This window comes from Leptodactylus fuscus, chromosome 4, assembly GCF_031893055.1.
Source record: "Leptodactylus fuscus isolate aLepFus1 chromosome 4, aLepFus1.hap2, whole genome shotgun sequence".
In the NCBI taxonomy this organism is placed as follows: domain Eukaryota; kingdom Metazoa; phylum Chordata; class Amphibia; order Anura; family Leptodactylidae; genus Leptodactylus; species Leptodactylus fuscus.
This window is the reverse complement of record NC_134268.1, coordinates 198,248,949-198,262,372: the sequence shown is the minus strand read 5'-3', so window position 1 is coordinate 198,262,372 and position 13,424 is coordinate 198,248,949. Positions and strand designations below refer to the sequence as shown.

The window sequence follows — 13,424 nt, the reverse complement described above, 5'->3', positions numbered from 1 at the left end:
TGGTTAAAGCGAGGATTTCATATAAAGGACTGTATATTATCTGGACAGTTTCACACAATTTGTATTATGGGTGTTTTTTTGTTCCTATATTACGGGCAAAGTGTCCTGGAACAGCCCGTAAGTAGTGAAGCTGCATTTTTGTGCCCATGTTACGGCTGCAATACCCAAACTTTACTAATTCAGATTAGATCCTCAGTATTGTGGAGGGGATGGAACTTGCAGTCATAATAGGATGTACATTGCAGAAGTACAGCCATGCGATACCAGCCTTATTCATACACAGATGTGATCGACAACTAGTTCAATGCTGTATATACTCTACATTATTTACAGAATCCTTCTAGTAAAAAAAAAAAAAAAAAAAATGTATTATGTTACATTGCCCATCCATTTAAAATGAGCCTGTGTGTAAATAGTATGTGTTAAGGACAGCTTTAAATGATACTGTTTGTAGTATAATGCTTATTAAATAACTTACTGATTTTTATTGTGAAGTTATATGCTTCTTCCTGGAGCACAGATCTTCATTGACTGCTCTGTTACACGGTTAGGGGGATATCGTCACTCCTTGGGGAGAGACCACCATATAGGTGTGTGGAGACTTATTAAGCCTTTAGCACTCCACTTTGCAAGGGACCATGGGAAGAATATGCAAATCTGTCTTCCATGATGTAATTAGGAAGACAGAATCTCAGTGATATAGCCCAATAAAGGATGCTCCCTTTAACATCATGCTCGAGCATCCTTTATTGGGCTATATCACTGAGATTCTGTCTTCCTAATTACATCAGGGAAGACAGGCTTGCACATTCCAGTGAGCGCCCTCTATTGGTTTGCAACACTGAGGCACCTGACTTCCTAATTACATCATGGAAGACAGATTTGCATATTCTTCCCATGGTCCCTTGCAAAGTGGAGTGCTAAAGCCTTAATAAGTCTCCACACACCTATATGGTGGTCTCTCCCCAAGGAGTGAAGATATCCCCCTAACAGTGTAACAGAGCAGTCAATGCAGTCAGATTTGCATATTCTTCCCAAGGTGCTGTGTTACACTTAATGTTTCCTGTATGAACATTAGGCAAAATATCAAATGCACATCTATGGTTGGTGGACTCCGATAGTCTTTCAGTGTGAATGTAACCTCTTGTGCAGGAACATGTGTCTGTATGCAACAGACAGGACATTAATGCTCCGGATGGAAGCATATAACTTCACAATAAAAATCAGTAAGTTATTTAATAAGCATTATACTACAAACAGTATCATTTCCAAAGGTAACAATTTGTAATAGAGTGCTTCTTTAATGTTTGTGTATGGCCTTTAGGCTACATGCACGCAAACATGTGCTTGCAGAGTCCAGTGAGAAAACAGCACAGACTGCAAATGGATCGTATGCTGTAAGTGCTTTCTACTGACTCAATGAGCCTGGACAGTCAGAAACAGGACCTAGTCTGAGTTTTGCCTCCAGGCCCACAGCACCTTCTCTGACCAGTGTTAGTAAATGCTTGCGTGTATGGAGCCACAGAGAAGAATGGGCCAGTGTGTTAGCGGTTAAAAACACGGATAGACAGCCATCTTTATGTAGCCTAACACTACCACGGAACAGGTGCAGATTTCCTTACGCCATGCACCGAGATATAGTATTGTGTACGGGTCCTCGCAAAGTAGACAAACATGGCACAAAAATTGTTGACAGCACACAGAAAAGACACACAACCCAATTTATCTGGATCACGTACAAACATGTATCCAGCTGTAAATCTCTCAATGACATAGATAATTATTTCTGTAATTAAAATTAGAGACAATTATCTACAAGAGCAGCCTCCATTACACTGCTAATCTACTTGGAAACATTCAATTACTGTATGTCTAACTCTGCGTAATAGGCACAGTTATGGATCATAAAAGGCATTCGATGCTCAAAAACTCAACTTCCATCATAACTTCAGGACGGATATAAAAATATTCCCACAAAGACGCTTGCCATTTAGATTTTCTCCGGGATAGAATTAATTTTTCCACGACGCTTAAATAGTCAATCAGTTATTGTCCGAGAGATAAAAGGAGATAATGAGATTGACAGAGAGCAATACTAAAGGGGGTCAACACTAACATAGATGTAGATCGCCAAGCGCTCAGACGCCGTCATGTGACCCCCAGGATCTGGCCCATGGCTACTCCTAATCCGAGCAGTCTTCAACAAGGAAGACTTGATGCAATCCATAAAACATCTGACTCATTGAAAGTCGAGCTCTGCTGAGTATTGCAGCCTTTTGGAAACGGGAATTAAATGGGATCCGTATAGAATCGGCTTTTATAAAAAGAAATGTGATCAGCAGACTCCGGCTTATCTCTTATATATCCCTCTACAATAACGTTTATAAGACGTTTTAAGTCCTATGCAAACCACTAGCTCATCATTCAGTCTATACATTTACCATAATCTGGTGTCAAAACTTAAAGGGAACCGGTCACCAAGTAAAAGAACTGGTTTTTAATTTTTGTTTAGAATGTTGGGGTTCTCGGGTGGTTCCGACACCAGGTCATTTGGTCAGAAACAGAACCCAGATTCCCCCACCTCTTCGTGTATAGATAGTGACTGGCAGACTCCAGAATAGGGCTGGGCGATTAATCAAAAAACAAGTGAAACCGATCAACCAGCAAAAGCGATGGTTATTTCGGTTAGGGTTATTACCATATTTTCAATTTGTTTGGACTGAACTGGAATTGCTATTATACTGTGGGGTCTCAGAGGACCAGGGGAGGTGAGGAAACACGGCTTCTTTTACCTCTCCTGGGCACCCCGATTTCTTCACCGCTTGCCTTGTCATGTGACACTGAGGTCCCCGACATAGCCACAAATGCGGAAGACAGCAAGGAGTGGTGCTGGAGCCCAGGAGAGGTGAGTAACACTTTATGTTTCCTCACCCACCTTTGGCCCTCCACTTATTAAACTCTAGGCTCGGGAAGAGTCCCCACAGTATAATAATAGCAGGGTTATTTAGGTCTGGACCAACCTTGTGAGAAGAATCTCAACACTTATTTATACTGTAAAGAGGGTGAGACCAAAATTCACCGTTCATCATAACAGAGGTGAAATACCCGATTGCGATTTCCGTTTTGGTCATAATTACCCGGCCCTACTCCAGAACCATAATAGTAAAACCAGCACAAATATATAAGTAAACTACTGAATACATGACGAGGAAATCGGTGGTTCTGATCTCGTCATCTCATCAACCTAGAAGTCTGACATTCAACACATAGAGAGAAACCCCTGGGTGGGCAATTAGTCAAAAACAGTCTCCAAGAAATCCCTTTCATTATCATTAGACTAAACCTCTATATAACTGTATATCAATCTGCTCAGATATGACTATGAATAAGCCGGTTATAGTCTCAATTCTGACCGGTAATATGGAGGTAATAAAGTGAGGCTCTATCCACATCCTATGGACAAGACAAGATGGAAATACCCCTTTAAATTTTAGCACAACAGTGTCACCAGTCTCTTACCTTTCTTCAGCTGTATGTATAGCTTCTTTCCTTTTTTGGTACCATAACCGCTGATGGGAGGGGAGCTGACACCTCGTTGCGGTGATGGGGTTAGGCCAGTCGGTGGTTTTCCTGCTGTATTAATATTATGAGGTAGATGTGAGTAAGAGTCCATAGGCTCTGCCTGGTTTACTTGACGGGGGACTCTCTGTAGTGTCTGCTCGGGACCGGGGCTGTGGAAATTCCTATTCTCTGGGTACTGGTCAGGGACGTGTTGGTTGGAGTAGTAGCTGTTGTTCTCGATTTGGGATAGTTGTTCGTAGGGTTCTTTGTTAGCTGCTGGCACCACATGAAACCAGATCATGGGAGAGCGCATGGCTTGACGGAACATATGCTGAGCTCTGGATAAATGAGATAAGATTAGCAGATCACGGTTAGTAAACTGGAGATTGTTATGAACATAATTATGCTTTCTAATTATGCAAAATGGGCTGCGGCGTGTCACCGCGGAGACGGGAAATTATTTATGGGGAAAGAAGCGGATTAAATAAGACTTCACAGTCACTTGTTAGTGTAGTGTTAGTCATAGTTGGCCCCATTCAATTAGCATGTGCGAGTTGTACAACAACACTAAGGAACACTAGGATAAACAGCAACACAACAAATCTGCTAAGGGTCCTTTCACACATGGCAATTTCATGCAGTTTTTGAAGGCAAAACTAGGAGTGGAACGTTGGCAAAAAAAATAATAAATAAAATAATCAATGGACTAAGGTAAGGATATCTCACAAAATCAGACATGCAAAAGATTCAGAAATTCATAAGGTTCCATTTATATATGACAACCAGACTGGTAAATTTTTACAAAGGGGATCGGTCAGCACTTTGTAAGGACAGCCTATTACAGCTAGAAGTCTGTGCAACTAGGGCTAGGTTCTCAACTGCATTGGTGTCTGTAGGAGACAAAAGTAAATGTACGGTTTTGGTTTCAGTATAAAAAAAAAGCAGAAATCTGATTGATACCTGGAGGGACCACATTATAGTCTATGTGTAATCGCTGTTGTATCGGTAGGCCCTACGTTGTGATCTGTAGTCCTTACATACAGCAGCATACTGAGCGGACATCGGATTTATTAGTAGTTTACTATACAGGGTTGAGGATTGTTATGCAGCTAGGAGTAAAAAATAGAGATGAGCAAGTAGTATTTGATCGAATATCTCATTGCCATAGGAATGCGTGTAAGCGGCCGAACACCAAAGGGTTAAAGAGGACCTTTCATAGTCCGGGGCACAGACAGTTCTATATACTGCTGGAAAAACGAGAGTGCGCTGAATTCAGCGCATTGACGGCTTTCCCGATCTGTGCCCAGGGTAAAGAGCTTTCGGTCCGAGTACCTTAGCGCTTTACAGTCAGAAGGGCGTTCCTGACAGTCAGTAAGGAACGTCCTTCTCCACAGCAGCGCCTATCACGTTGTACAGTGTGAGCGGGGAGGAACGCCCCCTCCCCTCCTGATAATATTCGTCTATGGACGAGCACTGTGAGCAGAGGGAGGGGGCGTTCCTCCCCGCTCACACTGTACAGCGCTATAGGGGCTGCTTTGAAGAAGGACGTTCCTGACAGACTGTCAGGAACGCCCTTCTGACTGTAAAGAGCTACGGTACCGGGAGCAAAAGCTCTTTATTCAAGGCACAGATCGGGAAAGGCGACAGTGCGCTGAATTCAGCGCACTCTCTGCTTTCCAGCAGTATATAGAACTGCCTGTGCCCCAAACCATGAAAGGTCCTCTTTAAGCACATTGAATATTCAATGCGCTTAACCCTTTGGTATTCAGCCGCTTACACGCATTCCTATGGCAGCGAGGTATTCGATTGAATGCTACTCGCTCGTCTCTAGTAAAGAACATACCAAACGTTCCGGAATAACCATTTTAACGGTGTTAACTATTGGTCAATGCCAAAAAAAAAAAAAAAAGGAGCAAATATGGACAGAGAGTTGTACTCTACAATGACAAAATGACACAATCTCTGGAACCCCGAACCCAATAGAAGTTCTGCCACATAAGGACACCAACGTGAACGAGTCTGCTTTGGCACACAGAATTCCAGGGGAATGAATACAAAATGGACACACTAGCAACAAAAACGACTACCACTAGCCATCTCTTTCCCTTCTATGGTTGTCTTCAAGTCATTCAGTGAATAGCCCCAGTTCACCCCGTCCACTCAATCCAAATTTCACTCTTACACCAAAGAAGTCATTAAATGTTGATACTGACTTTCCAAAAACAAAATCTGAGATGTGAGCACTTCAAAGGTGGCAATGGTCCACATTTTTTTTTTGCGCAGGGTTTTTATTGAAGTCTCCCATGGTGGATGCCTCTTTTCAATCCATGCTTCGCGTACCGCACTATCCTGACTTATCTGACTTTCTGGCCAAACTAAAAGACCGCTGTATATTTCAGTAGAAACATCTAACACACAACTGACAATCTATACATTGGAGAACTCGCAAAACTTCAGCAAGCCAGAGGCGCTGCAGCAGCATCCTGTGATTCCCAGGATCTACAGCTGAAATATTAACTAACATGTTAAATACATCAAAAGACGCGGCGAGGTTTAGGAGGGAACTATATCAGAAGAACTAGAACAAGAGGTCACGGACTGAATCCGGCAAGTAAATCAACAATAAGACGTACTGATAGGGCTGACAAGAGGATGGATGAAACTTTATGGAAGAAAGCTAAAACTTTATGAGATCGGAGTTTATAAAGCTAAAACCGCTACTGACCACCCACTTAAAAACCCATCCGTAAAGATTAAATTTCCTATTAAACTCAGACTACACCTCCCACTTGCACTCCCTACCAAAAAGACTGATAGAAATAATTGTCGATTCACCATCATGTCACTTAAATTGTGAAAAAAAAAACATGGAAGACCTGCAGCTCCCGCGTATCAACATCTCCGAATGGAAGCCATCTCGCCAGTTGATAAAGGAACGTGTTTTATCCTAGTTGTGAAGACAGTCAAACCCCGGCTGGCCACAGACACCCCCAGTTCTGTTTCACTTCAATGGAGTCACCAATAGTACAGGGCTATAGTTCAGGTACTCACAACAGGCATAAAACACAGCATCGGTGAAGGTTTCAACATTCAGACCACAATTAATGCCTGGAACCCCCACTGATCAGCTATGTGAACAGGCTGCAGCATTTGGGTAAGTGTTGTGGCATCTTTACTACTAAACATTCCATGGGATTCAATTATAGCTCTGGTAAACCCCTTTAACAGTCTGCAATGAGTTTTAGTACTGCCCCCAAGTGGTGGGTAAAGACAGTCAGAATTTGACCATTTTAAGATTACCTTTCACCCCCCATGACAAGCCCAGCTCTTCACATCAAATAGGAGCTGCTGCTCCACTGATCCCAGCACACTTGAAATTCTCTCTCTAGCCCCCACCATTCCTGAGCAATCAATGCTGTTAATTTTGGTGCCTGATGTGTTATTTAGTCTCTGAACTGTCAGGAGGGCGGTGCCGGTCAGCAGTAGTCAAGGGGTGTGATTCTGAGCTCTGACACTGGGTGTCTCTGATGTCTCTGGGGGCTCTGAATCACACCCCCTGCCTGACACCGCCCTTCTGACATTACAGAGCCTAAATAGCACATCAGGGACCAAAACTAACGTGTGCTGGTTACTCAGGAAGGGTGGGGGCTAGAGAGAAAACTGCAACTGTGCTGGAATCAGTGGAGCATTAGCTATTAACAGATGCTAAGAACTAGAATTGGGTGTAGGTTGTGATAGCCCCTCTATTTAACTAGCCAAGATGTTTGGACCTCTTTATCGATACTGAAAGAATCCAATCCGGTCACAAAAGACAGGTTATCCACAATTTTAGCATTTTACCATAAGCCTACTTTTCTTTTAGGTTAATGTTAAGGCTAGCCTAGTGTGGGCGGGTGAACTGCATCCACCATACTTTACATATACTATTGATCTGACCCTGTGACCTGGCTGATTATTCTGCAAAAACCAAAGAGCTTGATGAAGTAATAAAATAGTTGTCGGCTCTTTCTGTGAAGACGCTTGCTCTATAAAAGAATGACTGGTATTAATTTATGTCAGAGCCGGCTTACGTCCTACGCCCCGAGCTCTAGGTAGGTATTTGCTGTAATCTGCTTGATAATAACCATGTGTAAATATGATTTGTGGTTTCTAATAAAGAAATATCGATCCTGAGATGCAGAGCTAAATTTATTGACCACAAAGTGTTGACTCACCCGCACGTGTTTAGTCATCTTTTCCAAGTACAAAGAGGAGGAAAATACATATATTTATTTTTTCAATTAAAGCTCCCGACATACGCCACGTGTATACTGAGAGATGTAATTTTATATAATGTGAATATATCGTAACGCATCATTTCTGTTAGGGGTGTCGGTGTATGTGAAAGGTCTCCAACATGTGCACAACTACAACTCCCAGCAGGCTCTGACAGTAACAGTTGCGGTGGTCCGAGATACCTCCTGCAGCCTTGGGATGGAATAGACATGGCTGATCAATTCCTCCCCGTATCACGTTTATATTGTGGGGTTGGTGGTGACTACTGCAGGATTATCACTTCATTGCAACAAAAATAAGAAAAATCTCACTTAAAGCCTACATTCACGGTAAAATCCTCTCCAAAAACTGGCCCCGTGGAACATGCAATGCAAAGAGGAGCCACTAGGAGTCTGCATGCATGGTTAGCCTCCGTACAATGGAGATCATGAAGAGTGCGGCCTTTTCTTGTGGTTTCTGCAGTCATTCAGTAAGATCACGCAGAAGCTTTCTTGTAATTACGTGCTGAAGAAAAGTATCCACCCCTGCCTCCCACCGAAAACCACTGGAAGATGATTTAGACTCGGTTCACAACTGTGCATGGGTTTCAGTCACCCCCTTCCCCTCAATGGAAACCTAGCCTGCATAAAAAAAGCGGTTACCTCAGGAAACCCACAGACCCCTTAGACTAAAATGGGGTCAGTGAGGTTTCCGCATGAAAAATGTGGTTGCAGGACTTTTCTCTCCGCATTTTTCAAATAGCCTGAACGCAGATGTGAACCGGGCCTTAGGTGGAATTTCGAACAGATTCCACGTCCGAGTTGTTTCTCATACTCCTCAAAGTGACCATACCCTAAGGAGATCTTGTACAATGTGTGCAGGAATCTGTAAATTAAAGGGAATGTCCATAGATTTAAAGTGATCATCTTTCCACAGGATAGGTAACAAGTGAACGATCGGTAGGTGTTTATTTGGTAGCCCTGGGAATCCACACCACCTCGTACATATAGAGCAGCAGCGTGAGAGAGTCCATCTCTATGAGACTGCCAAAGAAAAGCTGAGTGGAGTGTATGGCTCAGGCCCAAAGAGTTGCTGTGGGGGGGCAGTGAGCATGGACGACTACTACTACATTCTTAAACGTACGGTCAGGGCAATTAGGGACAGTAAAACAACCACAGGTCTTTTTGGCCCAGGGGTTTAGTGTTTCCAGTCATCCTGTTAAAAAGCCATATGTGCCCATAATAATAATAAATCTTTACGCTCACCCGGCTGATGTACTCCTCGTGATGGCGCAGCTCTTCATTGTGGCACCTCGGCACACGCGCAGTGAAACCAGGGTGTACGTCCTTAGCTTAGAACTGCGCTGGTGCTGGGAACACCAAATATATGGTAATACTCTGATGAGACTCATCTCTAGGTAAGTATAAAGGTTTGGATTTGAGAAGGGGCGATTTGGGACAGTAAACCCCCAGTCTATAAGGACCTGTGCGTTCCAAATCGACCTGACAGGATCCCTTGAAAAGGGGAACAGAACTCATATTCTTGTGATCATTGGGCTTCCAAAGCTCGGACCTATTCTGAGGATGGATGACAAGTTTATATCCTTGGACAACACCTTTACCTAATATCAGCCTATAAGTATTTCCGAGGCAATGGTTATTTCCTTGGCTCTACAAGAAGCACTTACTGTTCGAATCTTCTGTTGCGCAGGTCACCATTGTTAATCCTGACGATACAATCGTTCTCGTGAAACAGATTCTCCCGTTCAGCTTTACCTCCTTTCTCCAGTCGTTTTACTAACAATCCAAGGGTTCTGCAACATTAAGATTGCAAATGATTACACATGCAAGATTTCCGCTGGCACTTAATGACTTGCGTCAATAGCAATATTCACACAATACACAAGCAAAGCACAATATTAACATCCCCTCGTAGGGCGAGAAAACCTAATGAACTTAAAAATAGCAGAACAAAAGAAAAATCTGGAGAGGAAGATGTTTAAGACATAGACAACATCCTTAGTAAAATAATTCTATAGATGATATAGAGATGAGCGAACACTATTCGAAACAGTCCCATAGAAATGAATGGATGTAGCCAGCACGCGGGGGGTTAAGCGACTGGCCGCCGGCAAAGTCTGTGTGCCGGCCGCTTCCATTCATTTCTATGGGAGTGTGCCATTTGAAGAAGAAACTAATTATTGGTCAGGGCCACAGAAATAATTCTAAGTGCACCAGAATTGGTGGAGCGCCACCTATTGAAGGATGCAATGAGTTGTAGCTGGTGATGGTCATGAAAGGCTAACTTTAAACGGGTTACCCAGGATTTGAAAACATGGCCGCTTTCCTTTAGAAACACTTCACTTCCTCTGGAAGTGACATCACGCACTTTGGTGACAAAAAAAAAAGCATCCAAAAAAAAAAATCTGCCATTTTTTCTACTTCTGGATGACCCCTTTAAATCTGTTTTCCTATTAATGGCATTTATGTCCTAGCCACAGGACAGGGAATAAGTGTCTGATACCAGGACCCCCACTGATAAGACACCAAACAATCACAAAATTGTGTCTACAAGTGTCCTAGAGTATCTCATGGAAACAGAGCAGTGATGCACGAGATCTGAGACTTTTATGGGACTTTATATGGGAACAGGCGGCATTCCTTTAGAGGTGAACGAAGGCCTGGTCCCCTTGGGCAGTCCCACAGAAGTGAATGTAACAATGGTATTTCATTCACATTGGACTCTTGTAGGCCTACATTATCATGATCACTGGGTGTCTGACCACTTTGACCTCCAACTACACAGTCCAGTCATATTAATGTGACCACCGCCTACTTTTGCAGTCAACATTAAATAACCAATCAGAGAAGGCACGTGTCATCAGCCATCTGGGTGCACTCATCATTGTGGAGGGCACGTTGGATCAACACTAGCATGCATCTATCCTTGCGGACCATGTTCACCCCTACATGCGAATAGTTTTTCCTCAGGATGATGGCATCTACCAGCAGGACAATGCAACGTGTCATAAAGCTCGCAGTGTACGTGCATGGTTCGAGGAGCACCAGGATGAGTTTACCTTACTCTCTTGGCCAGCAAATTCCCCGGACTTGAACCCAATCGAGAATCTGTGGGGCCACCTCGATCGGGTTGTTTGTGCCATGGATGCTCAACCGCGTAACCTAGCACAGCTGGCCACAGCACTGGAGTCGGCATGGCTCAACATCCCAGTGATCATCATCACAACATCCCCTCTCTTCCTGCAGGTCTCGCAGCGGTCCGCTCTGCCAAAGGTGGCTATTCTGGATTTCAGGTGGTCACATTAATGTAACTGGACGGTGTATTACACCTTTATCCTCTATCCTATGACTAGAAGATACATGACATTAAAGGGAACCCAGGGCTGTGGATTCAGTAAACCAATCTTACAACTTGGACTCCATTGTTCACCTTCCAGACTACGCTGTGTAAAATTATGAGTAGCCATTAGTAATACCGGATAATAATTAGATCATAAATTATGTCCCTTAAAATGTCTAATCTTTCCTAAATCCCTTAATAAATGATACAAATTATTATTTAACATTCTTATTTTAAAGGACAAAGTTCTAGTCAGAAGATTGTCGGCTCCACAACCCCAACGCCATATCCCTTTAATCTAATATCACCCCATTATCTTTCAGGAGAAGGACGGCAAGGGCAAAAATCGACAATACCCTGCGATTCAGACGGAATGAAATTAACAGGAAATAAATAAACTCATAATTAGAAATCTAACGCTTTCTGCCTGGGCGCAGTGTGAAAGCGATCAATTCTAAAGCTAGAGAAGGGAGCTATTTGAGATGCGAGGTCTTTCAGAGTCCATGGAAGAAATTCTATCTTGAGAGATATTGCTAATTAAAGCAACATGGTGCACTTGTGATAGTCATCGCAGAAGAAAGCTATGGAAAAAGTATTGTTATAATATGCACAGCAGGGCTAATAAAATCCTTCCTGTAATATCCAGCAGCAGCGGCGGCGGCTCACGTGCAACCATCGCTCCTTCTCCAGGCAACCATGGTGATAAATACACAGCGGCACACTTACCGCTTTCTTTTATTTCCTCTTTGAATACGACTAATTGAAATGCTAAATGATGAACGGTTAATTGACATTTGTGCGGCAGAACTTATAAAGCTAATATTAGCCTTTAGCACTCACTAAGCCTCTTACTAAAACTAGCGTCTTATGGCCAGGACTGGAAACAGGATATTGCCCCCCGTAATGTAACCTGTACGTGACTCCTACACTTCGCCTCTGCCGTAAGGTTTTATTGGACTGTTAGCCATTTTTGGACTAGATCAGTGTTTACGACTATGAAAGACGACCCAAACAGTGGCCATTAGGGTCATACTTGACAGGAAAAATCGTTGACAGACGGAGTGTCAAGAGCGAGAACAAGGCAGATTTACTGTTGTGGTTATGTTTCGACTCTGGCGTACAAAGTGCCTTAATTTTGTTGCAACTCCGACCATCTAGGTGCACCTAGATTATGATAAAAAATACTTCGGATTCAAAAATGTGCACAAAAAGTTTGGCTAAAAAGTCTTGTCCAAGGGTCAGTGCACACGGAGTTTTTTGGCGCTAATTTTGATGCCGAATCCGCCCAATAGAACTCTTTTGCTAGGCTATATTTGGAGGCTGATTTTGAGGCGGATTCAGCATCAAAATCAGCGCTAAAAGACTCCATGTGCACGGACCCTAAAGTAGGCAACAAATAGTTGGTAAAAACTCCAGGCTAGTCTAATCTAAAGACGCCACTGTGCAAAATCTGCCATATTTTAAGTTAATCTCTCTAGGTTTACACTAAATATTAGTAAGAGTGACCAATGTGAGTGTAAACACGCATGTACGTTCACATTGGAAACCCGCCCAACGTGTCTAGGGCTCCTTAGTCCCCATGCATGAGAGAATCCAAATGGGATAATCTGGTCCATACGTCAGACAGATTTCCCAGCTCCAACCCAGTCAGGAGACCAGGGCTACTTGTACCATAGTGATCTATGATGATAGAAGTTCCAGCTTCACTGCCAGTATGGTATATAGTACTGATAGTGAAGACTCGGCATCCCGATCTCCTGACTGGGATAGGGTTGGAAAATATGTCCACTATACTGAGCACATATTCGGATTCGGATTCCCAAATGTGCATGGGGCCTTAGAAAGAAAGGAAGCCAAGGGTAGCCATCCTCTAGCTGGATCCAGTAAAAATAAGTTTATACATAGTATATAAATAGAGCACAAAAATGTTTGCAATAACCAAGAGTGGCCGCGCTTCTTCAGGAACATGTTGGTTCTGTAGAACCAGATATGTAATTCTGCAGTTATAATCCGTATCACACGCACTTATTTGCGTATGGATGGCCGAGTGGAATGTGTGAGACTCCCAAGGTCGATCAATATGTGCAGGTAAGTAAGGGAAGAATGCTCGGAACAAAAAAACCGGTTGCGCGCTCCCTTGGAGAATAAAGGTATTTGGTCAACAAGAGATGTAGCAGCAAGTAGTTTACTGAATAAGGATGATGCGTTTCGGGGGAATGGTGTCAAACAAAGAGCACAACCCTTTCCTC

The 13,424-nt window shown here is 43.1% G+C and overlaps 1 protein-coding gene across 12 annotated transcripts in view; it reads right to left on the bottom strand.

The window, feature by feature from the left end:
• PARD3 (par-3 family cell polarity regulator) overlaps nt 1-13,424 on the bottom strand; it is a 441,643-nt gene that overhangs the window by 224,635 nt on the left and 203,584 nt on the right. For all 12 annotated transcript variants that reach the window (XM_075271584.1, XM_075271589.1, XM_075271591.1 and 9 more), the window contains 2 exons: nt 9,503-9,628; nt 3,520-3,899 (listed from right to left, as the gene is read on the bottom strand). In XM_075271584.1, coding sequence (XP_075127685.1) covers nt 3,520-3,899; nt 9,503-9,628 — 506 coding nt within the window. The remainder of the gene's footprint in view (nt 1-3,519; nt 3,900-9,502; nt 9,629-13,424) is intronic.